The 26,958-nt window shown below is 44.1% G+C and overlaps 1 protein-coding gene across 1 annotated transcript in view; it reads left to right on the top strand.

The window, feature by feature from the left end:
• Window positions 1-25,242, top strand: part of LOC124271229 — a 53,504-nt gene extending 28,262 nt beyond the window's left edge. Inside the window, exons 2-6 of the mRNA XM_046706307.1 lie at window positions 16,352-17,306; window positions 17,776-17,852; window positions 20,566-20,709; window positions 20,857-21,049; window positions 21,979-25,242. Coding sequence (XP_046562263.1) covers window positions 16,352-17,306; window positions 17,776-17,852; window positions 20,566-20,709; window positions 20,857-21,049; window positions 21,979-22,229 — 1,620 coding nt within the window. The 3' untranslated portion in view covers window positions 22,230-25,242. The remainder of the gene's footprint in view (window positions 1-16,351; window positions 17,307-17,775; window positions 17,853-20,565; window positions 20,710-20,856; window positions 21,050-21,978) is intronic.
• Window positions 25,243-26,958: the final 1,716 nt, after the last annotated feature.

Below are 26,958 nucleotides of genomic sequence, written 5' to 3'. Positions count from 1 at the left end.
CTGCTGGAGCTGAAACGGGTTGAGTGGACTGCTGGAGTTGAAACGGGTTGGAGTGTGGACTGGAGCTGAAACGGATTGAGTGTGGACTGCTGGAGCTGAAACGGGTTGAGTGTGGACTACTGGAGTTGAAACGGGTTGGAGTGTGGACTGCTGGAGTTGAAACGGGGTTGAGTGTGGACGCTGGTGTTGAAACGGGGTTGAGTGTGGGCTGGAGTTGAAACTGAGCTTGAAACGGGGTTGAGTGTGGACTGCTGGAGCGGAAACGGGGTGGAGTGCTGGGCTGAAACGGGGTTGAGAGTGATCTGGAGTTGAACGGGTTGGAGTGTGATCTGCTGTAGTTGAAACAGGATGAGTGTGGACTGCTGGAGCTGACACGGGTTGAGAGTGATCTGCTGGAGCTGGAACGGGATTTAATGTGGGTTGCTGGAGTTGAAACGGGGTTGAGTGTGGACTACTGGAGCTGAAACGGATTGAGGTGGGCTGCCAGAAGTTGAAACGGGGTTGAGTGTGGACTACTGGAGTTGAAACGGGATTGAGTGTGGACTGGCTGGAGCTGAAACGGGCTGAGTGTGGGCTGCTGGGGCTGAAACAGGGATGAGTGGGGCTGCCGGAGCTGAAACGGGGCTGAGTGTGGACTGCTGGAGCTGGAAACGGGATTGAGTGTGAACTGCTGGAGTTGAAACGGGGCTGAGTGTGGGTGCGCTGGAGCTGAAACGGGATGAATGTGGGCTGCTGGAGTTGAAACGGGATTGCGGATCTGCTGGAGCTGGAAACGGGATTTAATGTGGAACAAACGAGTGGAGCTGGAAACGGGGCTGAGTGTGGACTGCTGGAGTTGAAACGGGGTGGAGTGTGGGCTGCTGGAGCGGAAACGGAAAGTGGACTGGAGTTGAAACGGGATTGAGTGTGGACTGCTGGAGTTGAAACGGGGTTGAGTGTGGACTACTGGAGTTGAAACGGGGAGTTGATGTGGACCACTGGAGCGGAAACGGAGTGGACTACTGGAGTTGAGGAGTGGACTGCTGGAGTTGAAACGGCTGGAGTGTGAAACGCCGGACTACTGGATGAAACGTGGAAACGGGAGTTGAAATGGCTGGACTGGAGTTGAAACGGGGGTTGAGTGTGGACTGCTGAAAGAAACGGGGTTGAAACGTGTGGACAACTGGAGTTGAAACGGGTTTTAATGTGGGTTGCTGGAGCTGGAAACGGGCTGAGTGTGATCTGCCGGAGTGGAAACGGGATGGTGTGGACGGAAGGACATGGAACCGGCTGGAGTTGGACAACGGAGTTGAAACGGATCTGTTGGAAACGGTGGGTGATCTGCTGGAGCTGAAACGGGCTGAGTGGGAATGGAGTGGGTTGGAGTTGAAACGGGGTTGAGTGTGTGGAAATGGAGTTGGACTGGAGCTGGAAACAACGGAATGGAGTGTGGACTGCTGGAGTTGAAACGACGGAGGGACGTGGAGTGTGGACTGGAGCTGAAACGGGGTTGAGGGTGGAAGTGAGTTGAAACGGGGTTGGGAGTGGGACTACTGGAGTTGAAACGGGTTGAGTGTGGGACTGCTGGAGTTGAAACGGGTTGGAGTGGACTACTGGAGCTGAAACGGGATTGAGTGTGGGTTGCTGGAGTTGAAACGGGGTTGAGTGTGAGTGCTGGAGCGAAACGGGATGAGTGTGGGCTGCTGGAGCTGAAACGGGGCTGAGTGGACTACTGGAGCTGGAAAACGGGGTTGAGTGTGGGCTGCTGGAGTGGAAACGGGAGGTGGACTGGACTGCAGTAAGGACTGAAACGGGATTGAGTGTGACTGCTGGAGTTGAAACGGGTTGAGTGGACTACTGGAGCTGAAACGGGATTGAGTGCGTGGACTGCTGGAGTGAAACGGGCTGGAGTGTGGAGTACTGGGAAACGGAGGTGAGAGTGAGCTGAAAACGGAGTTGGAGTTGAAACGGGATGAGGACTACTGGAGTTGAAACGGGATTGAGTGTGATCACCGCTGGAGCTGAAACGGGGTTGAGTGGACTGCTGACCACTGTTGAAACGGGGTTGAGTGGACTACTGGAGCTGGAAACGGGGTTGAGTGTGGTGCTACTGGAGTTGAAACGGGGTTGAGTGTGACTGCTGCTGGAGTTGAAACGGGCTGAGGTGGGACTACTGGAAGCTGAAACGGGTTGGAGCTGGACTACTGGAAGTTGAAACGGGAGTGGGAGTGTGGCTGCTGGAGCTGAAACGGGGCTTGGAGTGGACCGCTGAGCTGAAACGGGGATTGAGTGTGGACTGCTGGAGCTGAAACGGGGCTGAGTGTGGACTACTGGAGCTGAAACGGGATGAGTGTGGCTGCTGGAGCTGAAACGGGGTTGAGTGTGGACTACTGGAGTTGAAACGGGATGAGTGTGGACTGCTGGAGTTGAAACGGGGCTGAGTGTGGACTACTGGAGTTGAAACGGATTGAGTGTGGACTGCTGGAGTTGAAACGGGATGAGTGTGGACTGCTGGAGTTGAAACGGGACTGGAGTGTGGACTACTGGAAACGTTGAAACTGGAGGAACGTGTGAAACTACTGAGTTGAAACGGATTGAGGAACCTGCTGGAGCTGGAAACGGGGGAGTGTGGAGTGCTGGAGTTGAAACGGATTGAGACTGGAGCTGGAAACGAGGTTGAGTGTGGGGTGCTGGAGTTGAAACGGATGAGAATGGAAACTGGAGTGAAACGAAGGTTGAGTGGGACTGCTGGAGCTGAAACGGGGCTGAGTGTGGACTGTGGCTGGAGTTGGAACGGATAGGAGTGGACCTGGAGGGATGAGAAAGTTGAAACGGGATTGAGTGTGGACTACTGGAGTTGAAACGGGGTGAGAGTGGACTGCTGGAGTTGAAACGGAGTTGAAATGTGTGGACTGCTGGAGTTGAAACGGATGAGAGTGTGGACAAACGGGGTTGGAGAGGAAGTGACTGGAGTTGAAACGTGGACTGGATGGAGTTGAAACGGGTTGAGTGTGGACTGCTGGAGTTGAAACGGGGTTGAGTGTGGACTACTGGAGCTGAAACGGGCTGAGTGTGGGCTGCTGGAGCTGGAAACGGGGTTGAGTGGACTGGAAACTGAGCGTGGACACAAACGGGGTTGAGTGTGGGCTGCTGGAGTTGAAACGGGGTTGAGTGTGGACTGACTGCTGGAGTTGAAACGGGGTTGAGTGTGGACTGCTGGAGTTGAAACGGGGTTGAGTGTGGGCTGCTGGAGTTGAAACGGGGTTGAGTGTGGACTGCTGGAGTTGAAACGGGGTTGAGTGTGGACTGCTGGAGTTGAAACGGGGTTGAGTGTGGACTGCTGGAGTTGAAACGGGATTGAGTGTGGACTGCTGGAGTTGAAACGGGGTTGAGTGTGGACTACTGGAGTTGAAACGGGGTTGAGTGGGGACTGCTGGAGTTGAAACGGGGAGTTGGAGTGTGGGTGCTGCTGAGTTGAAACGGGATGGAGCTGAAACGGGGAGTGTGAGTGTGGGCTGCTGCTGGAGTTGAAACGGGGTTGAGTGTGGACTGCTGGAGTTGAAACGGGGTTGAGTGTGGATCTGCTGGAGTTGAAACGGGGTTGAGTGAAGGATCTACTGGAGTTGAAACGGGATTGAGTGTGGACTGCTGGAGTTGAAACGGGGTTGAGTGTGGACTACTGGAGTTGAGTGGACTGGGAGTTGAAACGAGGCTGTGGACTGCTGGAGTTGAAACGGGGTTGAGTGTGGACAAACGGAGATTGGGGATTGAGTGTGGGCTGCTGGAGTTGAAACGGGTTGAGTGTGGACTACTGGAGTTGAAACGGGAGTTGAGTGTGGTGGACTGGAGCTGGAGTTGAAACGGGTTGAGTGTGGACTACTGCAGTTGAAACGGGATTGAGTGTGGACTGCTGGAGTTGAAACGGGGTTGAGTAAGGACTACTGGAGTTGAAACGGGATTGAGTGTGGACTGCTGGAGTTGAAACGGGGTTGAGTGTGGAGTACTGGAGTTGAAACGGGATGAGTGTGGGCTACTGGAGTTGAAACGGGGTTGAGTGTGGACTACTGGAGTTGAAACGGGATGAGTGTGGGCTGCTGGAGTTGAAACGGGGTTGAGTGTGGACTACTGCAGTTGAAACGGGATGAGTGTGGACTGCTGGAGTTGAAACGGGGTTGAGTAAGGACTACTGGAGTTGAAACGGGATTGAGTGTGGACTGCTGGAGTTGAAACGGGGTTGAGTGTGGAGTACTGGAGTTGAAACGGGATGAGTGTGGGCTGCTGGAGTTGAAACGGGGTTGAGTGTGGACTACTGCAGTTGAAACGGGATGAGTGTGGGCTGCTGGAGTTGAAACGGGGTTGAGTGTGGACTGCTGGAGTTGAAACGGGGTTGAGTGTGGACTGCTGGTGTTGAAACGGGGCTGAGTGTGGACTACTGGAGTTGAAACGGGATGAGTGTGGGCTGCTGGAGTTGAAACGGGATGAGTGCGGACTACTGAAGTTGAAACGGGACTGAGTGTGGACTACTGGAATTGAAACGAGGTTGAGTGTGGACTGCTGGAGTTGAAACAGGATGAGCGTGGGCTGCTGGAGTTGAAACGGGGTTGAGTGTGGACTGCTGGTGTTGAAACGGGGTTGAGTGTGGACTGCTGGAGTTGAAACGGGTTTGAGTGTGGGCTACTGCAGTTGAAACGGGGCTCAATGTGGACTACTGGAGTTGAAACGGGGTTAAGTGTGGGCTACTGCAGTTGAAACGGGAATGAATGTGTTTCCTCACTTTTTCCCTATGTTAGTAACTTTGGTATAGGCACTCTGGATCTGTCTTGTCACTTCCCATTGTATTGTTCTCTGGGCATATCTGTGGACAATAACACTGGCAATCAACCCTGTGACAATGTCACGGATGAGGAGAGTGAACTATGAACCAAGTATGTGTGGTCAAAGGACTACGATAGTAAATTCTTCTCATATTTAGAATGTTTGTTTAGCCAATCACTTAGTGATATGTTAAATCTTCTGGATACATGTGTTGATGATTCTACATCTCTGTTTATTGCGTTACTTCATGATGCTGCGGCACATACTAAGACTATTTATCCACCTGTATATTTCAGTAATTATGATAAGGAGCAGCCCCTATGGTGGGATCAGGAGTTAGAGTTATCAAAGCATAGCAAGTACAAGGCCCTCAGAGCTCACAGAGACTCCAATGAAAGTCTAGATATCTTTCGGTATTTTAGAAATTGTTTTAAAAAGGTTTTCAGGGCTAAGAAGGAAGGTTATTTGTGTAAACAAAAGGAGAAGTTGGTCGATGCTAGTAAAGACTCTAAGTTATTTTGGTAGATTCTGAAAAAGGCTAATTCCCCTAGTAGTATTTCTCATTCAGTTACAAATCAGCAGTGGGTTAATCACTTCATGTCTCTACTTGGGGGAGGTCAGTGCAGCTCTTTCAGCTCAGATGAAGATGGCGATTTGTTTATTCCAAGTCAGCTAACAGAAGGGCTTGATGATCCTATTACTGAGGAAGAACCACATAGTCCATGTTACGAATAATAAGTCCCCAGGGCCAGATGGTGTTGCCGCTGAATTTTTAAAGGCTTCTAGGTATCTTATTGTGCAATATCTCACTCATCTTGTTAATAGTATTTTTGACTGGTAATTATCCTGCTTGTTGGGGTAAGGGTATCATTTGTCCTATATATAAGTCTGGTTGTAAAGATATTACAGATAATTACAGAGGAATTTCTCTTATAGATTCTACTTGTAAGGTTTTTATGTCTATTCTTAACCGTCGCCTTCAGTGTTGGTGTGAAGGTCATAATATTATCAGTGAATCTCAGGCTGGGTTTAGAGCTGATTATTTACAATTGATCATATATTTTCTTTGCAGTCTTTAGTTTAAAATATATTGGTTAAAAAGGGGATAGATTATATTGTCTGTTTGTGGATTTTACCAAAGCCTTTGATGCCTTAAGGCATGATGTACTTATAAAATCACTTGCAGAAGTTGGTATAAGGGGTAAATTTCTAAAGTTGTTAACATCTATGTACAGTTCTCTATCTGCTTCAGTTAGGACATCTAGTGGCTTATCAGGTAGTTTCTCTTGTAATATTGGTACCCGTCAAGGATGTGTATTGAGTCCACAAATATTTATTATTTTTATCAATAAGTTGTGTTGTCTCTTAGAGAGAGATGGTGGCCAGGGTATTACAGTTTCATCTTCCATTAGCAATCTTTGTTCTCTCATGTTTGCTGATGATGTGTCAGCTGTTGCTGATACTTGTGTGCAGCTTCAGAGGAAGATTGATGTTCTTAATAGGTTTTGTGATCAGACAGGTATGAAAGTAAATTTGAAGAAGACAAAGATTATTGTGTTTAGAAATGGTGGTCCTCTGCGTTCATATGAGAAATGGTTTTATAAAGGAAATGTCATAGATACTGTATCCTATTATAAGTACTTAGGAATTTTGTTCACTCCTAAATTAGCTTGGACTAAAGCTAAATCTTGCCTGGTGTGCAAAGCAAAAAAGGCTTTGTTCTCTGTTAAAAACTTTGAAAGGAAACATGGTAATATTAATTGTACAGATCTTTTTAAAATATTTGATAGCATGATATCACCCATTCTTTGCTATGGTTCTGAAATTTGGGGCACATCTTATTGTAGTACAATTGAAGCTGTTCATATCAAGTTTTGTAAATATGTGTTAAAGTTGGAAAGTCCAAAACATGTAACATTATGGCCTTAGGTGAATGTGGGTAGAATACCTCTACAGTTTACTTATACATCTAACGCAGTTTGGTATTGGTGTAGATTCTTAAGGGTGTGAACTCTGCTGGAGCTGCAATGGGGTTGAATATTGGTTGCTGTTATTTGTAATGTATGTTGTGGCCGATTTATAAGAGAGTCAGTAGTTCAATATGGAGCAGTCTACTTGATCGTCCTACAGAAAGTCAACTTTGCTTCCACTGTGATTCTTGTGTCGGTTACACATAGAGCAGAGATGCTGCTTGTTGTACCACGTGGTTGGCTATTTACATGAAATGTGCTACTTCTTTGTCCAAGATTAACCTGCTCACTATTTGCTGTGTAAACTTCGTGCAAGGAAACTAGGTAGCGCCCCCCAGCCAAACAGCGCGCTGTTGGAATGTGCTGGCGTTTCGTCGCTGTAAAACTACTGGATGTAGGTAACGGTGTAAGTGAGTGTATGTTGCTTTAAGCCGCATCAACAGGATTGCAGTTTGTCGCGGCTAGAAACACAAATATTTTTCTGTGGAAAAAATGAAAATATGGTAAATGAAGAATACCGTTAACACTTCAATCCGTTATTGCAGTTAACAGTAAACACTGATTTCAAAACTTAAACTCTATATCTTATCCAACAGAGTAGGTCCCTTCAAGTATGTTACAATTAGATGGTTAGAAACGGTATTGAAGCTGCTTGCACAACATAAACGTTGGTGAATTCGAATTTACCAACCAAAAATTGAGGGGACCCTCCCCATTCAATAAAAAGTTAGAAAATGAGTATGGTTTTACGCCGCTTTTAGCAATGTTCCAGCAAATATCGTATCATGTGACGTCATATGGCCACCTGTTGTCTTTCCGTTTAGTGTCTCATCGCATCGATTATTTGAATGACTGAGTGAGCTTAGTTTTACGCCGCACTCAACAATATTCCAGCTATATGGCGGCGGTCTGTAAATAAACGAGTCTAGATCAGACAAACCAGTGATCAACAGCATGAGCATCGATCTACGATCGAGTATGAGCATCGATACGATGACATGTGTCAACCAAGACAGCGAGCCTGACCACCCGATCCCGTTAGTCGCCTCTTACGACAAGCTTGGGTGACTGAAGATCAAGTCTAACCCAGATCTTCACGGGTAATTATTTGAAAGTTTTCATAATACGATGTGTCTGATCTTGACAAGATAAACATGAGAAATCTCTACAATAGCCAAAGTCCGTTGGACGGTTCCGGTTCTATCATACTCATGTGTTCATGTATCCCATAGATCATGGATGACAGGTGTTTGCGTAAAGGAGACTGTATTCTGCGTAAGATGCGTGAATGAACTAATCTACTCCAGAGTGATTGCATCCGCTATGTTACGCAGGCTTGGGGTCTCGTGACACCCACTACCATCCACATATGATGTTATTCGATAGCGATAAACAAATCAACTGTTGTTTGTTCTTTGTCACTGATTATGTCTATACATGTACATGTACTGTCCACCCTGGATATACTGCCATCCTGGATATACCGCCACCCTGGATATACCGCCACCCTGGATATACCGCCACCCTGGATATGCCGCCACCCTGGATATGCCGCCACCCTGGATATACCGCCACCCTGGATATACCGCCATCCTGGATATACCGCCACCCTAGATATACCGCCACCCTGGATATACCACTCTCCTGGATACACCGCCACCCTGGATATACCGCCACCCTGGATATACCGCCATCCTGGATATACCGCCATCCTGGATATACCGCCACCCTGGATATACCGCCATCCTGGATATACCGCCACCCTGGATATACCGCCATCCTGGGGTATGCCGCTATCCTGGATATACCGCCACCCTGGATATGCCGCCACCCTGGATATATCGCCATCCTGGATATACCGCCACCCTGGATATACCGCCATCCTTGATATACCGCCATCCTGGATATACCGCCATCCTGGATATACCGCCACCCTGGATATGCCGCCACCCTGGATATACCGCCACCCTGGATATACCGCCATCCTGGATATACCGCCTACCTGGATATACCGCCACCCTGGATATACCGCCACCCTGGATATACCGCCACCCTGGATATGCCGCCACCCTGGATATACCGCCATCCTGGATATACCGCCACCCTGGATATACCGCCATCCTGGATATACCGCCATCCTGGATATACCGCCACCCTGGATTTACCGCCATCCTGGTTATGCCGCCATCCTGGATATACCGCCACCCTGGATATACCGCCACCCTGGATATACCGCCGCCCTGAATATACCGCCATCCTGGATATACCGCCCTCCTGGATATACCGCCATCCTGGATATACCGCCACCCTGGATATACCGCCGCCCTGAATATACCGCCATCCTGGATATACCGCCATCCTGGATATGCCGCCAAAATTTGTCTTGACAAATGGTGGTGGTATATCCAGATTACCCTGTATATTCATGTCACAGTTTCATGTTTACATTCTTTTCTTCAAATGTTTGCTGTTTGATGTACGTGTATTCTGTACCGTAATTACGGTTCGTGTTATGTATAATCTGTTATATGACTGTGTCTCCCATTCTCTTCCCACAGAGGTTACTCCTGTCATATCTTCCCACAGAGGTTACTCCTGTCATATCTTCCCACAGAGGTTACTCCTGTCATATCTTCCCACAGAGGTTACTCCTGTCATATCTTCCCACAGTGGTTACTCCTGTCATATCTTCCTGTCATAAAACAGAGGTTACTCCTGTCATATCTTTCTGTCATACCACAGAGATTACTCCTGTCATGTCTTCCCACAGAGGTTACTCCTGTCATATTTTCCCACAGAGGTTACTCCTATCATATCTTCCTAAGTAGGAAGATATGACAGGAGTAACCTCTGTGGGAAGAGAATGTGTGTCTCCTTGCCAATCATCAGATTGTCACCACCCCTAAGTTATAGCTTATGTCAATAGCTAGTCCTCATTTTTTTATTCTAACTCATTTGATATTGTTTTCGATATTAAAATAGTACACGCTTTCACACCACCCATATCCATACATCTGTGCTCAAGTAAGGTGTATTTTGTTTCCCGATCAGTAAATCCATGTGCATTCCAGTTATAATTCTGAACTCCCGTGCAGTATACAACTATGCTTCCTATATGTATTGCGTCCACCTTATATGATGTGTACACACACTCTGCTGGGTTCACAGTGGCACATTTACACTACGGCACACACCCAAGCGGTGACACTACACATTTTGACACTTGTGTTTCGGGTGTGTGTACTCTTGTCTCCACACGTGGCAATCTATGAGTGGGTTAGTTTTAGTCTACACGGTGGGCGTACAGAACAGCATCTTCTTGAATCTTTTTTCTAGCACGACCTTGAGTTGTACTCGATTCTGATTGGCTGAGAGCTCATCAAAAAAGTACTTAAAGCTAAATGTTCAATTTAAAAACCTCACGCCAACGCGTTCGCTTTTTAAATTACATTTAGCGGTCCTAATTCAACAATAACAGGTTAAAGTTACCCCACTGGCACACGAGAGGTTTGTCTAGTTACAACACGATTTGTCCTGTCTTTTGATTGACAGGCGTAGGGCACAAGGTCATAGCCCGAGATGCCACTACGCCTGTCAATCAAAAGCCAGGACAAATTGTGTTGTAACTAGACGAACCTCTAGTCGTGGGTGGGGCAACAGACTTGTACCATGAGATTTCGGCGGTGGTTTTAAAACAAAGTAGCGGGAAAATGAGTGCACCATATGACGTCATGAATATCACGTCATACGCGCCATCTTAGGTCGTTCAAGTTTTCAAACATTAACTCTCAACCATGGAGGACGTGGAAACAACTTTCATACCCAGCAGTGATAGCGTGAATGAGTGGAATGATGAAATTGATGATATTACACTTTCCCAAGTTATTGAGACGATGGAGTTGAATTTAAAGTTTGTCAACATTGTACTTGTTTTTATGTTCTACAATGTATCTCAACTTCCTTCTGGCGAAATTTGTTTACGATGACGTCATCGTTTCGGCACACGAAAGGGGGCGGAGCAAGCATTATCCAGTGAGAATCAGTAGGGCGAAACCATGTAGTAACTAGCAGTAACATCAAAGATATCGCCGCAAAGCCATGGTACAATCAAGCTTTATCTTCTAATTAACTGTTTACTTTGGATACTTTTGAGCCATCACCAAAGATAGTTTTTCGAGATGACTGTTGAGAATTGGATGTCCTAGAGGTTAAAGCGTTCGCCCGTCACGACGAAGACCCGGGTTCGATTTCCCATATGGGTACAATGTGTGAAGTCCATTTCTGGTGTCCCTCGCCGTGATACTGTTGGAATATTGCTAAAAGCGGCGTAAAACTAAACTCACTCACTGTCAGTTCTGTACTACACATCCCTGGACTTATCCTCCTGTAAAGCCTTCTAACCAAGCTATGTTAAAAGTGACGTAAAACACCACTCATTCAGCACTATGTGCCTGGACATGCAGATCACGGGGCCAATGTAACATCGTGGAAATAGAAGAAGTATCCCACAGTGTTCTGTTTGGCAACTCAAGCAGTGTAAACTGTGCTTCAGGGCCTGCGTGTGACTTTTGACACAGGGCTAGTTAAATACTCACCGTCGTCATGGGCAATTAGAAGCGTTTCTTCTGCACTTGACTGTTCCCCGTCAAACTTCACACAGGGTTGATACTCCGTGCAGTGTAAAACAATGTACAGGAAACGAGCCGCCCTCAGTCAAAGCGGAGTTCGAAGTTCATAACATCAGGATCACATCTGCATAAAGACAGATAAGATGATGATATTCTCCGGTCGATATGCCAAAAACGTAAACCATAAAAAAGTTTAACAGAAGAAAAAGTAAAGTGGAATAAATATGTTTCCCAGGTACGCACGAGTATGTTTGAATCTTAAAAATGACTTTATCAGCATTATCTGCTGTTTGCCTCATAGCTGATTAAAAGAACAACGATATCTTGGCATTTTTTAACTTTGTGGTAACAGGCGATACGAATGAAGTAGGCGGTGAGGCTATGATTTGGTTGATAATCTGCTATTGTACCGAACGGCGTGGGAAATGGGCGGTGGGGTAGCCTTGTGGTTAAAACGTTCGCTCGCTACGCCGAGGATCCGGGTTCGATTCCTTACTCACTCACATATTTCACGTTTATCCTGTCCAGAGTTTCCGTCAAAGAGGTAGACATGTAACAATTGCATCACACCAAGCTGGTATGCCCCAACCTAACTGGTGGCGCGTGGTCCTGTGCTTAAAGCTCAGGTCACAAATCGGTGAAGTTAAGCAGCGTCGAGCTCGGAGAGTCCTTGGATGGGTGACCGTGTTTGGCAGCTTGACTCCTCAGAGTTTCTAGGACTTGAGTCCTGCCCCACAACGAAGCACATGTGATACATGTGGTCTCACCTTAGGCAAGTGAGTTTGTTCAAAATTGCCTCTGTTCACCCAGCAGGAAAATGGGTACCCGGTGGAAAAAAGTCATATGACTATAACCTTCTAGCGCCTAACAGGCAGCTTGGGTTATCCGGGGTAATAATGGCCTTGATTGTTAGCGCTATGAGCATACCTAGTGTGGAGTTTGGCGCTATATAAATGGACACATTATTAAATATACTCAGCCTCATATTGAAGGTGAACAGAAGACGGGTTCAACGTTCAGCGTGGTCTTAAGAGTACGTATGAATCCTGGCATGAATAAGCCCCACTTATCGAACTGGTGGTCATAGTATTGCCTACATTCGCCGACGATGCAACCCTTGCTGGACTTAAGTGAAAACGATGATTTAATGTATCACAGAGTAATTACGATAGGCGCAAAGACAGCTTTTTTATCCTGAGTCAAAGAAAACCAAGGATATGGTGATAGATTTTAGAGTAAAAAGCCCGGAATTCAATGTGTATCTATTGATTATTACATCATACAGTCACTGAATACAAACACCTTGGAGCTGTTATGATCAACTGAATTTTATACTTTATCCGCCGAATTTCAGTAGAATCTACAAAAACTGTTTGTACACAAACATACTCTTCTTTAAAGCATTATTATTATTAACTAATAGGCGACATCAAGAATCGGATGGCCAGGCTCAATGACTGTTGTCGTTGCGTGTCATCGTATCCCAATGATTGTTGTTCAGAATATCAATCATTTGATTGTTTGGTCAAGACTCGAATATTTACAAGCCGCCGTCATACACCGGGGATATTGCATTTTGAAGTTTTCAAGACAACGCTTATTCACTTACTCAGGAGATCACTATGAGTATGCATGCTGATAGCCTTGCTCCAAGGCTGTACTGAATACTAAACCCATGGATGTATAGTAATTCTATCTTTAAAGCATAGGGCCCAGTTCCACAGAGCTCTCGTAAGCCTAAGATCTCGTAACTTTTCTCGTAGCATTCGTACCTCCCATACTGTAACATAGGAGGTACGAATGCTTCGAGGAAAGTAACGAGATCTTACGCTCACGAGAGCTTTGTGAAACGGGGCCCAGGTCTAGATGAGCGGAAAGCACAAGGGCGTCAGTCTGTTATTTATATTTCTTTATTATAGAAATTTGCATTTCAACTGATAAATAATAACTTAGAGACCTGTGCAAGTCTAGCATGTTGATTGCACTGTCCTTCACACTGGTGACCTCCTTTGGGAGTGACCTCGTGACCACTATTCCAGGGAAGACAGATTTGCTTGTCTAGATCATGTATATTGTCCTGGCTAGTACCCGAGGGTTGTCGAGTTTTGGAGTTGCTAGTCTAGAACCTGGCGTGTGACCTGCGGTAGTCTATTTAGCCCCCGTTTACCCTGACCGGCATCCTGCATGACTCATTATCAAGCTAAACGTCAACTGTCGCCATATGAGTGATAAAAGCGTTTTCGTGTTGAAATTTTAAATTTATATGTTTTAAAGTCATCATGTAAAGCGTATTAATGGATCATGTGTTTACGTCATGTACCTGTAATGGTTAAATTATTAACATACATGTATATATTGCTTCAACGCCGATGAAACGAATCAGAAATCACTGCCCCGCGCGGTTTTCATGGAAAAACAGACCCGAGTCAGTTGTAGTTGCAACCTTATATTTTAGCGTTAAATGTCAGTTTTCCATTTATGTCAGGCTTCTTATACAATTGCAGAAAAGTATTCTGAATTTAAATGATAAATATTTTATCATTTAGACATGAGGACAACTCCTTGACCCTACGGTCGTGATTCACACCTTGGACGTGCACGTTAATGCACGGTTCCGATGTTTCTATGTTTTCATGTTTGTTTGGGGCACGTGTTTCTTTAATGTGCACAACACATAATGAATGCTTAGCTGATACAAACACCTTTACAAATACCTCTTACACAATGACACGAAATGTTGAAAATCGCCATTGAGGAGCCGTGGGTATACTGCAAAAAGCAATGGTGCACAATTTTGAATTTTGCTGATCATCGAAACGGAATAGATCTGTTTGGAGACGTTATTTCCAGCAGGGCAACACTCATTACATTCTATGGCCCGGTCGGCACGATTGACGTCACGTGAAGACAACCGTATCCGGTTGATGCATCTACAGAATCATTTCTACACTGCCAAATTAAGAGCTCGGACAATTCCTGGAATGAGTCCAGTTGGTGTCAGAATTGTCGAGGGACAACCGCTTCCGGTTCCGACGTCCAGTGATATGCTAAATGTTGCCTCCTGGTCAGCGTCAGGCACGTGGAATTTTCATTTGACAAGACTGGGACAGTAAACTGGTTCAAGATGACCTCAGGTCTAAAGGCATCCACGAGAACGCTTTATCGATGTTAGTAGACGTTATTTCAACGTTTCTCAGCGTCGTCAATATGTGGGTTGTAATGTAATAGTGTACGGTGGCATCACAACTCATTGAGAGAACACCACTATTAATGTCAAATTTAATGGCGAACGAGATTATGCTCTACCCTTTCAGTAACTGAAGGGACATAATCTCAAACTGTAACAGGAAATGGCCACCCACACGCTGCCTATCTAGGCAGCATGACATTGCTGTACTGCCAAAGTCGACCGTTTCAGAAATCCTCTCCATCATAGATCAGGACTGGGATGAGATGGAAGGTCGCCTACGACCGAACCAGAACTAGCTGGTCTTGTATACCGGTGTTCGTATTCTGATAAAACGTTTTCGCATCGGTCTCTGATCATACATAAAATTTAGTATCGGGCTCTGGTTTGTCTGATTCTCATTTGGTTATTGCAAGGCCTCAGCTGGAATACCACTGATGGTGCAGCATACACTTTTCAACACACGTTCAAAGTGATCCAGAAACACATGCTTATGTCATAGTTTTCTTTGATGATACTACTCGCTGGCTTGGTTGACACATGTCATCCGTTCCCAATTGCGCAGATCGATGCTCATGCAGTTGATCACTTGATTGTCTGGTCCAGACTCGATTATTTACTGACCGCCGCCATAAAGCTGGAATATTGCTGAGTGCGACGTAATACTAAACTTACTCACTCACTCACTTTGATGATAATAGAAAACGTTTTGCCGCTATTGTTTTAAAGCTTTGTATGCATTCAAAAGTCTTATTCAGCATACCTGAATCACAAATGAAACCGAGAAATAAATCATGATACAGTTATAGACTCTCATGATGTCATATGTGTTGTCTCAAAGTCTCAGTATCATATAGATACCACTGCCAGTGGTAGATTTCATGGCAAGTCCAAAGTCATGCACACCAGAAGCTCATAGCAAACACAAAGGTTCATATTGCTCTGTCATCGTATCTCATGGTGTCAATTACTGGAATGTCCGGCCTATGTTTATAGACGGCGTCGTACAGCTGTAATACTGCTATGGAAACAAATAAAGGTCTATACTTTTCCTGCTTTTCACCCACAGTGCAATACAATGCATGCTAAGAAGTATAGAAACGGATAAAGGAACACTTTGGCTTTCATGCGTTCCCTTATTTGTTTCCATGAATATATGTCCACCACTGTAATGTTAACGGAAGTCTTGGCCAAGCTTAACTATCAGTCCCATCAAATTGATTGAAGACATTCAAAACACTTTGTCTGTAAACTCAGATGTATCATGTCTATCAGTCCAATTAGTAAAATACCCTCAATACATATAGCAGCGTTTAAAATGCCCGCCTGCCCGACCGTCCGGAACGGTCTATTTTCATCTCGGACGGTCAAATTTCAAAAGTAGCCTGTCCGGTGGTCTGGTAGATGTTTTTACCCTAACAGTAAATATATCATAATATCAGACAGGTTCTCTTGTCGCCAGTTTGAGGTGTTTAAGGTATTATGAAAATTATGTTAAACTATTTACGATTGGACAGTTCATTTTACAATAACCAATCACAACACATTTACTTCCAGTTTACCTAAACTCGGTGCATTGCCTGTTAGTGCTATGTAGTTCATTGCGATGCCTACACACAGTAAAGTCTTCAGAAACCTGATTTTTTTTCACTGTTGGGAGTTTTAAACACTGCATCTACTATGTCCTTGTCCGTAATCACCACAAACAGAAACCAGAAATGACTCTTTACCAGTGAACTTGTTCACTTTAACATGCGTTGTTTCTGTTACAGACAGTTGACAGTTTCCCGGGAAGGTCAGGCTGTAGACGATGCAAGCCTGGATACTATGCACATGCATCATGCACCGACACCAAAGAGACAGTATGTCGTCGCTGCCCAGAAGGCCACTTCCTTCCTGAATGGAACGTTCTGGATCATTGCTATCCTTGTTCAAAATGTGGTCATGGACTATTCGAGCTGAAGCACTGTACGAGAACATCAGATGTGTTTTGCGAATCATGTTCCTCATCGGAGGCAAGAGGAAGTCCTCAGTATAAAATGTTTTGCTGGGGACTTGACGCAGATGCAGCTGAGATGTTAAGCGATGAACCCGAAAAGGATGGGGGTAAGAGTGAACGTGTGCTCGTCGATGAAGGCGAGAAACTTTTGGAAATAGATGAAAGTGATGACGAAGGTGATATAGCAGATGATGAATCATCGGGTCAGATTGACCAAGAAGGGGATATTGTGTTTAAAGAAGCTCTACACGAGCCTCTCAAGGCAACTGAGATTGACAAGAAGGGCGATGACGTGGAGGTACATGACATATCTAGCGTGGATCTGTCAGAGGGAAGTGGGTATGTTCTGTCGGAAGAAGAAGGAGAAGAGATGGACGAAATAACAGAACTTCTCGCTCAGTCAGCCACTGTAGAACCTAACGAAGCTCGCGAAGATGAACTCATACCATTGGGAAAAGCGAAAGTCTCTCCGGCTCCTACAGAGGTTGAACTTGACGTGGACGAGGAGGGGAGCGGTCTGGTGGTGGAGGATATGACAAACGCCTCAATGGCCGAACATGTAAATGTCACAGAAGTTCCTGAGTTGACGGAGGACACGTCTAGGCTGCTGGTGGAGATTGGTTACTCTGGCGATGGTGAAGATGTGGCTGTTTTGGACAACGCCACACGTCCAGCCGATGAGATCATCATTCTGACAAAGGAATTGTCTAACAACACCGTGTCTCTTGGTAAGATGTTAGCGAGGCCTTATTTCACAAAACGATCTGAGTACCATCGCAGATTGTTTTAGCATTGCCATACAAGCTGTGCCATACAAGATTAAAACAACAACATGAGTGAAACTGAATGCAATTTAACCAGCGGAATGGTGTACACGAGCTTTAGTGAATGAAATATGACATATTAACAATTTATTCTTTACAAGCTACGCACCAAGCAAGTGACGTGACATTAAACAGTATTACGTCAAGATGCCTGTTACGACGTAAATTGTAATAAAAACGTAAATTGTAATACTTGCAGCAAATTGTAATAGCTCTTGACCGTGAATGCAGGCCAGCCCACTTTAAATGTGTGTTACATGACCGTGTTCGGGCAATCACATAGCTTGATCGTTTTAACTGTAATAAAACATTTTCTTGTATCAAGTCTGCATTAGCCTCGATTGTGGCAGATTGTCTTGTTTTACAAATTCAGATAATCCACTGCTTGAAATGGAAATCGACCCGGATGAACCAGCTGAAGAAAATAAAGTGGAAGCTAGTGTGGACGAGGTGAGGGAACTACACCGGGAGTTGGGTTTTAACATTAGAGCATTGTGTACAGCTCACCATTCAGAAACCTCTATTTACAGGACCCGGGATGGATTCCCCAACGTGTGAAGCCTTTTCCTGGTGTCGCCGACCATGGTATTGTCGGAATATGTGTAACAGCGCCGTAAAACTATACTCACTCACTCACTCACTTATTCTATATGCCGGAGTCATGGGCTGTGACGTCTGTAGAGCAGGATATGCGTACACGTTATGTCAACTTCTAGTGTCTCCCTGATTTTGAGTTATCCATTCATACAAAATACACGTAATTCCCTATCCTACATTTTTAGAATCTGTTTCGGCAGATAACTGAGATCGTCCATTCTCTGACGGTGACATTTTTAGATTTTGTGTCCCATACGCATACCATCATCCTCGTGGGTTCAAATCCCAGGTTCAAAATGGTAATCATCCAAGGCCTGCCAGGCTATTTTTAAGTCAACGCCTAAGTCAGTCTACATCAATTTGGCATTGTCGTTGGTGGCAAATTACACTTTTCTTAAAACGTATCTATTCACATAGTGGTGACTGGGTACCCGGTAGGATTGTGACATGACATTAAAATGCAGGTGGTTTTGATACTCTCCAGAAAGCTAAGGATGGCATTAAGGCGCCAACTGATACATTTACCTGAATTAAAATGGCGTGCTTTCATATCCACATGGAAAAGCACAACACAAGTCGACAAATATTACCATGTTATAATTATGCTGACATTCCGTGATATAACGGTAATATTTCCTACCCAGTTCACTCTCCCACTGATGTGAGATGTAACATGCACCTACGTAAGCAAGCAACTTAACAATTTGCTGTAAATCCTCTGCTATGAATATACAAAGATGCCCCACGTACACAACCATCCGAGAAATTTCACGTGGTCCATGTTCGTGAGGAAATGAGATGAAGGTGACACTTTTTCCTTACACTTACAGTACACTGATATGTGATTGCCAGCGTTATATAACGAGGATCTCCCTGTCCTGTATGGAGCAAAGGCACCAGCCCCATTCACTCACTAACCCTTACACCTGCCATACACCTGCCACCTGCCAGTCCCGACGTTTAATTTGTTTGGAACAGAACTTTTAAATTATTTTCCAGTACATGTAGAGATTTCTTTGAAATAAGGAACCGAACTATATGGTTTAGTTTACACGGTTCCTTTCATGAACTTCGAGCATTCCTGAAGAAGTTACATCGACCCGATACGTCTGCCTTATGTCTCTCCACACAACCATTCAACCCTACCCCTTACGTCTGCCTAATGTCTCTCCACACAACCATTCAACCCTACCCCTTACGTCTGCCTTATGTCTCTCCACACAACCATTCAACCCTACCCTTTACGTCTGCCTTATGTCTCTCCACACAACCATTCAACCCTACCCCTTACGTCTGCCTTATGTCTCTCCACACAACCATTCAACCCTACCCCTTACGTCTGTCTTATGTCTCTCCACACAACCATTCAACCCTACTCCTTACGTCTGCCTTATGTCTCTCCACACAACCATTCAACCCTACCCCTTACGTCTGTCTTATGTCTATCCACACAACCATTCAACCCTACCCCTTACGTCTGTCTTATGTCTCTCCACACAACCATTCAACCCTACCCCTTACGTCTGTCTTATGTCTATCCACACAACCATTCAACCCTACCCCTTACGTCTGTCTTATGTCTCTCCACACAGCCATTCAACCCAACCCCTTACGTCTGTCTTATGTCTCTCCACACAACCATTCAACCCTACCCCTTACGTCTGTCTTATGTCTCTCCACACATTCATTCAACCCTACCCCTTACGTCTGTCTTATGTCTCTCCACACAACCATTCAACCCTACCCCTTACGTCTGTCTTATGTCTCTCCACACAACCATTCAACCCTACCCCTTACGTCTGTCTTATGTCTCTACCACACAACCATTCAACCCTACCCCTTACGTCTGTCTTATGTCTCTCCACACAACCATTCAACCCTACCCCTTACGTCTGCCTTATGTCTCTCCACAGAACCATTCAACCCTACCCCTTACGTCTGTCTTATGTCTCTCCACACAACCATTCAACCCTACCCCTTACGCACACACATACACACTCTCAAAAGCGCACACACACTCACTCAAACACACACACACACACACACTCTCTCCCTAACGCACAGGCACACGCACGCACATGTTCATCATTATTTATCTTCAGTACTCTATTCTAGTATATCTTATGAGGGTGGTTTACATGCAGTGCATGTATGTGTGTTCAACTGATCAAGAGGCGGTGGGGTAGCCTAGTGGTTAAAGCGTTCGCTCGTCACGCCGAAGACCCGGGTTCGAATCCCCACATGGGTACTTTGTGTGAAGCTCATTTCTGGTGTCCCCCGCCGTGATATTGCTGGTATATTGCTAAAAGCGGCGTAAAACCAAACTCACTCACTCACTCACTCAACTGATCAAATGACATCTTATTCCGATTCATTGATACATCATCATGCTATCAACCACTGGGTTCCATTGACACGTTCGTATTATTCACAGAACTGTGATTGGATGTGCAATATAAAATATGCGGCATATGCTCTTTGGGAAGTTCCTCTGCTGTGGAATTTCCGTCCTAAGTTGTGTCCTAAGTACAATTACATCTGCTGCAACTCTATCCTATGTTTGAAGGAACGTGTGGCCCAGGGGAGCATGGACGGGAGGACGAGGACGGCAGTCATTGTTGGTGTAGCTGTTGGAGCAGTCATCTTCTTTGCTCTAGGGTTTTTCGCCAGCAGACACTGCAAGAAACGTCACGCTTTCAAAAGCATGAAGGTTGGTGTAATGGGACTGTAGAAATTGTCTAAGTTCTGCATGATTTCGGGGTTTCTTTCTATATTAAGCTGATACGTTGTAATACAACTGAATAAATGTTCAATGTGGCGTTGCACGCGACTCGCTCACTCACTCATTCTTTTTCAGAAGCTGGACGCAGGTAAAGATGCCAAGCCACAGAACGGAACCCCAGAAGCAATAGAGTTCCGAGGTGGACGGTCCCCAGGGAAATATGATCCTGGATCCTACGAGAGAAGAAGTCCTCTGTCCTCTAGCCCCCGGACCGAGTCTGTTGTCCTGCTCAGTAACAAGCCGCTGTCTGCTGCACCATTAAGTCAGGGTACTGCAGGCTTTGTACACCTAAACAGATATGCTCGCTTTTGTTTCTTTCCATATAGCCGGAAATGTCATGTATCGTTTTGAACATTGACATAATTGTGATAACTACTTTATATAGCATCGATACTTGCTCACAATTTGCTACAAGATTCCATGTTTATCCAGATGAGACTACCGGAAAATAGATGCACAATCTATATGTTTAGGACTGTGTATACTGGACATGATTGATTTGATGTGAACATATACGTCCTTTATTCCTGAATTGATCGGGGAGTATATTGATGTCTTCCAGCAAGCACCTATGTATGTATAACTTAGCGTGGAGACATGCAACCGATGACATCCCTATCTGGTCAGCTTGCTCAGGGGGGTAACCTCTTTGGTCATGTGGACAGGATGCATGAACTAAAATCAGGAGGTCCTCGACTTGAATCCGACACAGGACTTACGGCCTATAAATTCGCGAACAACGTGGAAGCCTCGTTGTTCTTATCCTAGTATTATCTCAAATCAAAGCCCCCCCGATCTGATAGGCAAAATGTGATTTGTGAGGACAATACCTGTGTTCAGGATTTGACGATGAGGATAGGCGCTGCTATACATCTGGAATTGTCCAACGTATCGCGTTCTGAAGTGTACGTACAAAATGTAGTTCGGTTTGCTTACAGGAAATACAAAGGTACCGGTAAACCCCCAAACAGATATCGTCAATGCTACATCGATTGCAACAACCTCTTTCAATGAAAACTCGGATGTTCCAGTTGTTTAATGTTCCTTAGTGTCCAACTGCGTCTCTTGAGAATGGCAAAACCATAGTGCCGATGCGCCTGGAATTCACTCTAACACGCTGTGATGCCACTGAACTACTGTTCAAAGCAGCATCACGCCAATTTTACCGGCTCATTCACTGTTTTCTTTCAATTTCAGATAAGCACGTGAACGGAATCGACAAGATCAAGTACATGGATGAGACTACGGATGAAGAAACTGATTCTGCAACACCACATGACCGCCTGATCAGGGAGGAGGACGCCCCCCAGAACGCTGATGGACAAAAGGGGGCCAACAACTTGTCTAATGACGTCATGAACAAATTTGAGGACAAGTTAGCCCCAATTGAGGAGGAGAGACAGCCCATGTTATCCAAGCAACCTGAAGATGCCGAAGAAGACAGCTAGCCTCATTACTAATGTTATCTGTTGTATCATGGGTTAAAACAGAGTATTTGCTCTTGGGACCAGGGGTAATATAACGAGATACTGTGAGATTGTTATGAGTATTATAGTGGAACAAGTTACAAATTCACGATCTATAGTACATTTAAATAACATTGCGGGCTAACCATGCTCCAGGCTCCAGGCTCCATTCTCTAGGCCCCACACTTACTTCCGCCCCGAACTCCTGGGTTATCATTGTAAGCATACAATGGTTCGTAGAATAAGTCTTTCCTTTAGTTTGTTTTCCGTAGTTATGTAGAATGAAACCTTTGTAAACCGGACGGTAGCTTACCCAGTGAATTTTCCGGACTGACGAATCTGCGTACACATTTCCCGATTAACGAATTTGTGAATACACTTCTCGATTAACGAATCTGTGTACGCATAGTTTCTTTTCCCAGAAGCAGTAATCGCTAGGAAGATGACGTGTGCGGGTTAAAGGGGTTCCAGATTAACAGGGCTTTGTTTTGTATGTGTTGAGATACTTGGAGTGTTTCTTTCAAGAAATGTCCTGGTCTTACTGTTACAATTAGAATATTTGCATTTGCTTTGTGAAACATTTGCCCTTTTTTCTTTAACTATTCTTTTACAAACGCCACCCATTCATCATGCATCATTAAGCGTTCTGTGTCAATATGGCTGAAAAATTGCTGACGTAACCATAAGTTTTAATTAACTGTCACTGAGCGTTTATATAGAGTTAATTACATCGTACACGTGTTGCCTTCTCTCACACAATATCATTGCATCGTACATGTGTTGCCTTCTCTCACACAATATCAGTATATCAAGAATGTTGATGTCTTTTTATCTTCTTCTTCCCAACAATTATCACCAAAATTCAGGAGAAATGATGAGTACATACACGTAATTATTGCCAAACATAACTGCAACTTGAGATGAACATGTCTTCGACTGCTATTCTTGATCAGAGACCATAATTATAATAATAATTAAATAATGTATTGTATAGTCTCTGTTATGATGCAGCAAATACGTGGGGATCAGACAAAACCTTATATTCGCTCACAAAAACGCTGAAATCATAAAAACATAAAGTCACTGTGACCATATCGAGTAACCAATAGTTCGAGACAAACGGAGTTTCCGTCGAGGGAAAATAGTGGAAATGTGGATTTTACATGGATTATAAAATTATTGCTAATTAATGGCTTCTAATTTACAGTATTGATGATAGTGAATTTGGGAAGTGACGTTAATATGATGCTGACCAAACCAGAACTATCATCTTTTCAATTATTTAACCCCGAAAAGCTTTCAACATCCCCGCCTCTCATCCGATCAACCCACGAAACCAATCCACTGGTCCAACCCGCCATTATAGGATCATCATAGATTTACATGACACAAGGAGGGACTTAAATATACATCCTACCAGGACTATAGTTAGTGCTGGTATTGAAGGACATATTTAACGAATGTCACTAAAGGATACAAAGTTACTAGTAAATAACTGCATATGGAATAGAAATTATTGTAAACTGCATTTAGATTGTTTTAATCCAAATCATCTACTCAGTTTCTTTGAGTGGCATTTTTAGAAGTTGGAGATTCGGATAAGGACAAAGTTTATTGATGAGCAACTTTATTGATGATGCAGTTTGACGTTATCCATCTATTCAGTGCCTTTAGTGTTTGTTCGGTTATATATGGTGGTGTACGGGCGCTAGTATACCACTCCTTGCTAGTTATTCATAAATACGGCCACTGACACCTTCCTGTAAGCAACAGTTTGTTTCGGTTGGTTGGACATTGTACATACTTTACTCCCTCACGTCGTGTAGATTTACACCTGTGTTGATACCTTAATAACAAAATGATACATTGAAGTTTTGTCATTTGTAGTTTGTAAACGAAATTGTTTTGTAACAACCAGACAGATCTAGGCACGAAACATTGCAATTATTAATGCATTATTGCATTACGGTATTTAATTGGGGGAAGAAGAAAAACTATTGATACGAAGCTAAAACATCCCACTCTGTACCTGTTGATATATGTATCTTGACATTATCACCAATCATGCATCCCCTTATTGAAGCTTTAACTGGCTCAAGAAACTTCTTGCCGATGACATAATCATAAAGAGTATATTTTTCGTGTGTGCATATCAGGTTCCTTGTGTTGATGTCAGTTTCATTGTGTATGTTAATGTATATTACTTCCATGTTGTTAGATGTTGATATTTATCATTGTCAGTTGCGAGCTCATTTCAGGTTACTGTTTTATGTATCTTTTGCCAGCTTATCCGGAGCTGTAATTTATTTGAACAGCATGCTTTAAGATTTTTTAAGAACGGTATTTCACAAGAAAACATCATTATTATTATTACTTGCATTATTGTATGGCGGAGTTTGATGTCGATGTTCAGTTATTACGTGTTGATCTAGTCTGTGGTTGTGAAATATATGTTTTACCCTGGATACATGTGTGAATGAGGGTCGGAGATGAAGTCCTTCCTGGTTATACTTAGGTTCAAAATTAACGTCACTTTGATCGCGAATAGGGCGTGAAATAGTTGCGCCATAGGACATTTGGTTTGTTCATTTCATACGACTTTTGCGAAAAAACTTTGTTTGATCACGGTTAAGGCGTTTAAGGCCTCGACAAAGCTTTCGATAAATTTCATGGAAGACGTGGAGGAAGTATCCAAATTTCAACCTTTTCAACACCTGGTGGCATCTATATTTGATAGCGAATCATAAATACATGCTCTACATTAGAGTGTTCTTTGGGTTACGTTAATGTGTCTTGTACCTTTGGATTATTCATTAATAGAATTAAGTACATTTATTTATACCTCTGGGAAAACTCAAATGGTGTAACAAGAAATCGGATAGCTCTCTGAATGGCTTCGTTTCTTGGTATGCATGTCGATGTATATTTTGTTTATGTGTTTATTGAACGGTGTCTGTGTATAGCCGAGATAGAGAAATAAATCTATGTTTTGTTACACTGTGTGTTTGTGTCATTATATAATCTTAGCCTGACCCGCCGTGATATTGCTGGAATATTGCTAAAAGCGGCGTAAAACCATACTCACTCACTTAGCCTGAGATGAATTGTTTTATGAAATACTCGCCTTCTTAGGGGTATTGGTCTAAAGGATCCGAGGATCAGATTTTATTTGAATACGTATTTCAATACATCACGTCAAATGTCCGCCAATATTTTAAATGTATCGCAGCGCAAAGAAAACAGAGTAAATGTCCAGATGACAAAGCGAAAGAGGACTACATACAGTACACACTGTGCTGCTTTTGTTGCAAGGATGTCGCTTTATAATTACGCTGTTATTAATATTCCAGTAATATCACTGTGGGGGAACACTAGAATAGGGCTACTCGCACAGGATACCAGTGTGGGGAATCGAACCCATTCCTTCGGTGTGACGAGCGAGCGCTTTAACAACTGGACTACCCCATCACCCATTTGACGCTAGCATTGCACAGTGTGAGAATACTGTTACATTTTCCATAGGAGGAAATAACCAATACGCAATATTTGTACTGTCGTTGATGTCCTGAAATTTCACTTTTGTAAGACCATATACCTGTATACATTGCTTACTATAGATTTACTAAACGTATGTACGTCAAGGGGAGCACGTCTGGTAAGGAGAACACCTAAATTGATCTTGTTCTCTTAAATATTAACCCAGTGAAGCTAAATATCACCTGTATTATTTTTGTTACTTCAGAAAATTGCATATCTAAACAACGCCCATACGTCCTGTAAGATGACTGAGTGTGTACCCTTTAGCAACATTTCACGCTAAATTCCCTTTAACAATAAAACATATGTACCATTAATATAAATAATATACAGAAGTAAATGAAACTACAATATTCACAGGCAAACAATCCGATGCTCTGTGTGACCCCTTTACCATACCACCAACACTGAAAGAATTGTATATCAAAAAGCTCGGTGTACACCCTGTTCCATACCGGCAACACTTAAAGAACTGTATATCAAAGGGAGTGATGTAAACCAGTAACCTTGGTTTAAGTCGAGTACATTACATCTACGTGAGAGTACTGAGCCGTGTGGCTGGTTCCCAGTGTTTCAAGTGACAGTGCAGGTTGTAGACGAGATATATGATTGATTAAAACGGTGTATTTGAGACGGGCCCATCTGTAATGAGCTGAATGCGCGAGGATGACATTATCCGCACATGGCGTTACGTGGGAATTTCACTCAGCTGGGCGAAGACATGCTGACATGTCACTCCTCGCCCGATCAGCCTGACTCGGAAAGAGCTCGGATTACGCGACATGACGGGGAGGATATTTACATATACAGTTTAACACCGTTGTGTCGAATTTTGATGTTGACCGTACGGCTATCTCGAAGTAGTGGCATTTTTCTTATTTAGTCATCATTAACGGTAGTGTCGAGCCTCGGATTATTCGAAGTATTCGCATGGGTCCATCCAACTTCGACACAACGGTGTCTGACTATAAATACCTGGATGCATTTTTTCTGTCTGGGAATAATGTTGTCTAAAAATTACGACAATTCTTGTAGCTCGTGATGCAATGCAGCATAGTGACAACTTGTTTTGAATGTCTTATATCAAAATGATGGGAATGACAGACTGAGTGAGTGAGTGAGTAAAGTTTAGTCTGGACCAGACAATCCAGTGATCAACAGCACGAGCATCGAT

This window comes from Haliotis rubra, unplaced genomic scaffold (assembly GCF_003918875.1).
Source record: "Haliotis rubra isolate DU_JTF1 unplaced genomic scaffold, ASM391887v1 Scf159, whole genome shotgun sequence".
Lineage (NCBI taxonomy): Eukaryota > Metazoa > Mollusca > Gastropoda > Lepetellida > Haliotidae > Haliotis > Haliotis rubra.
The sequence above is the reverse complement of the archived record's forward strand: the minus strand, read 5'-3'. Positions and strand labels throughout refer to the sequence as shown.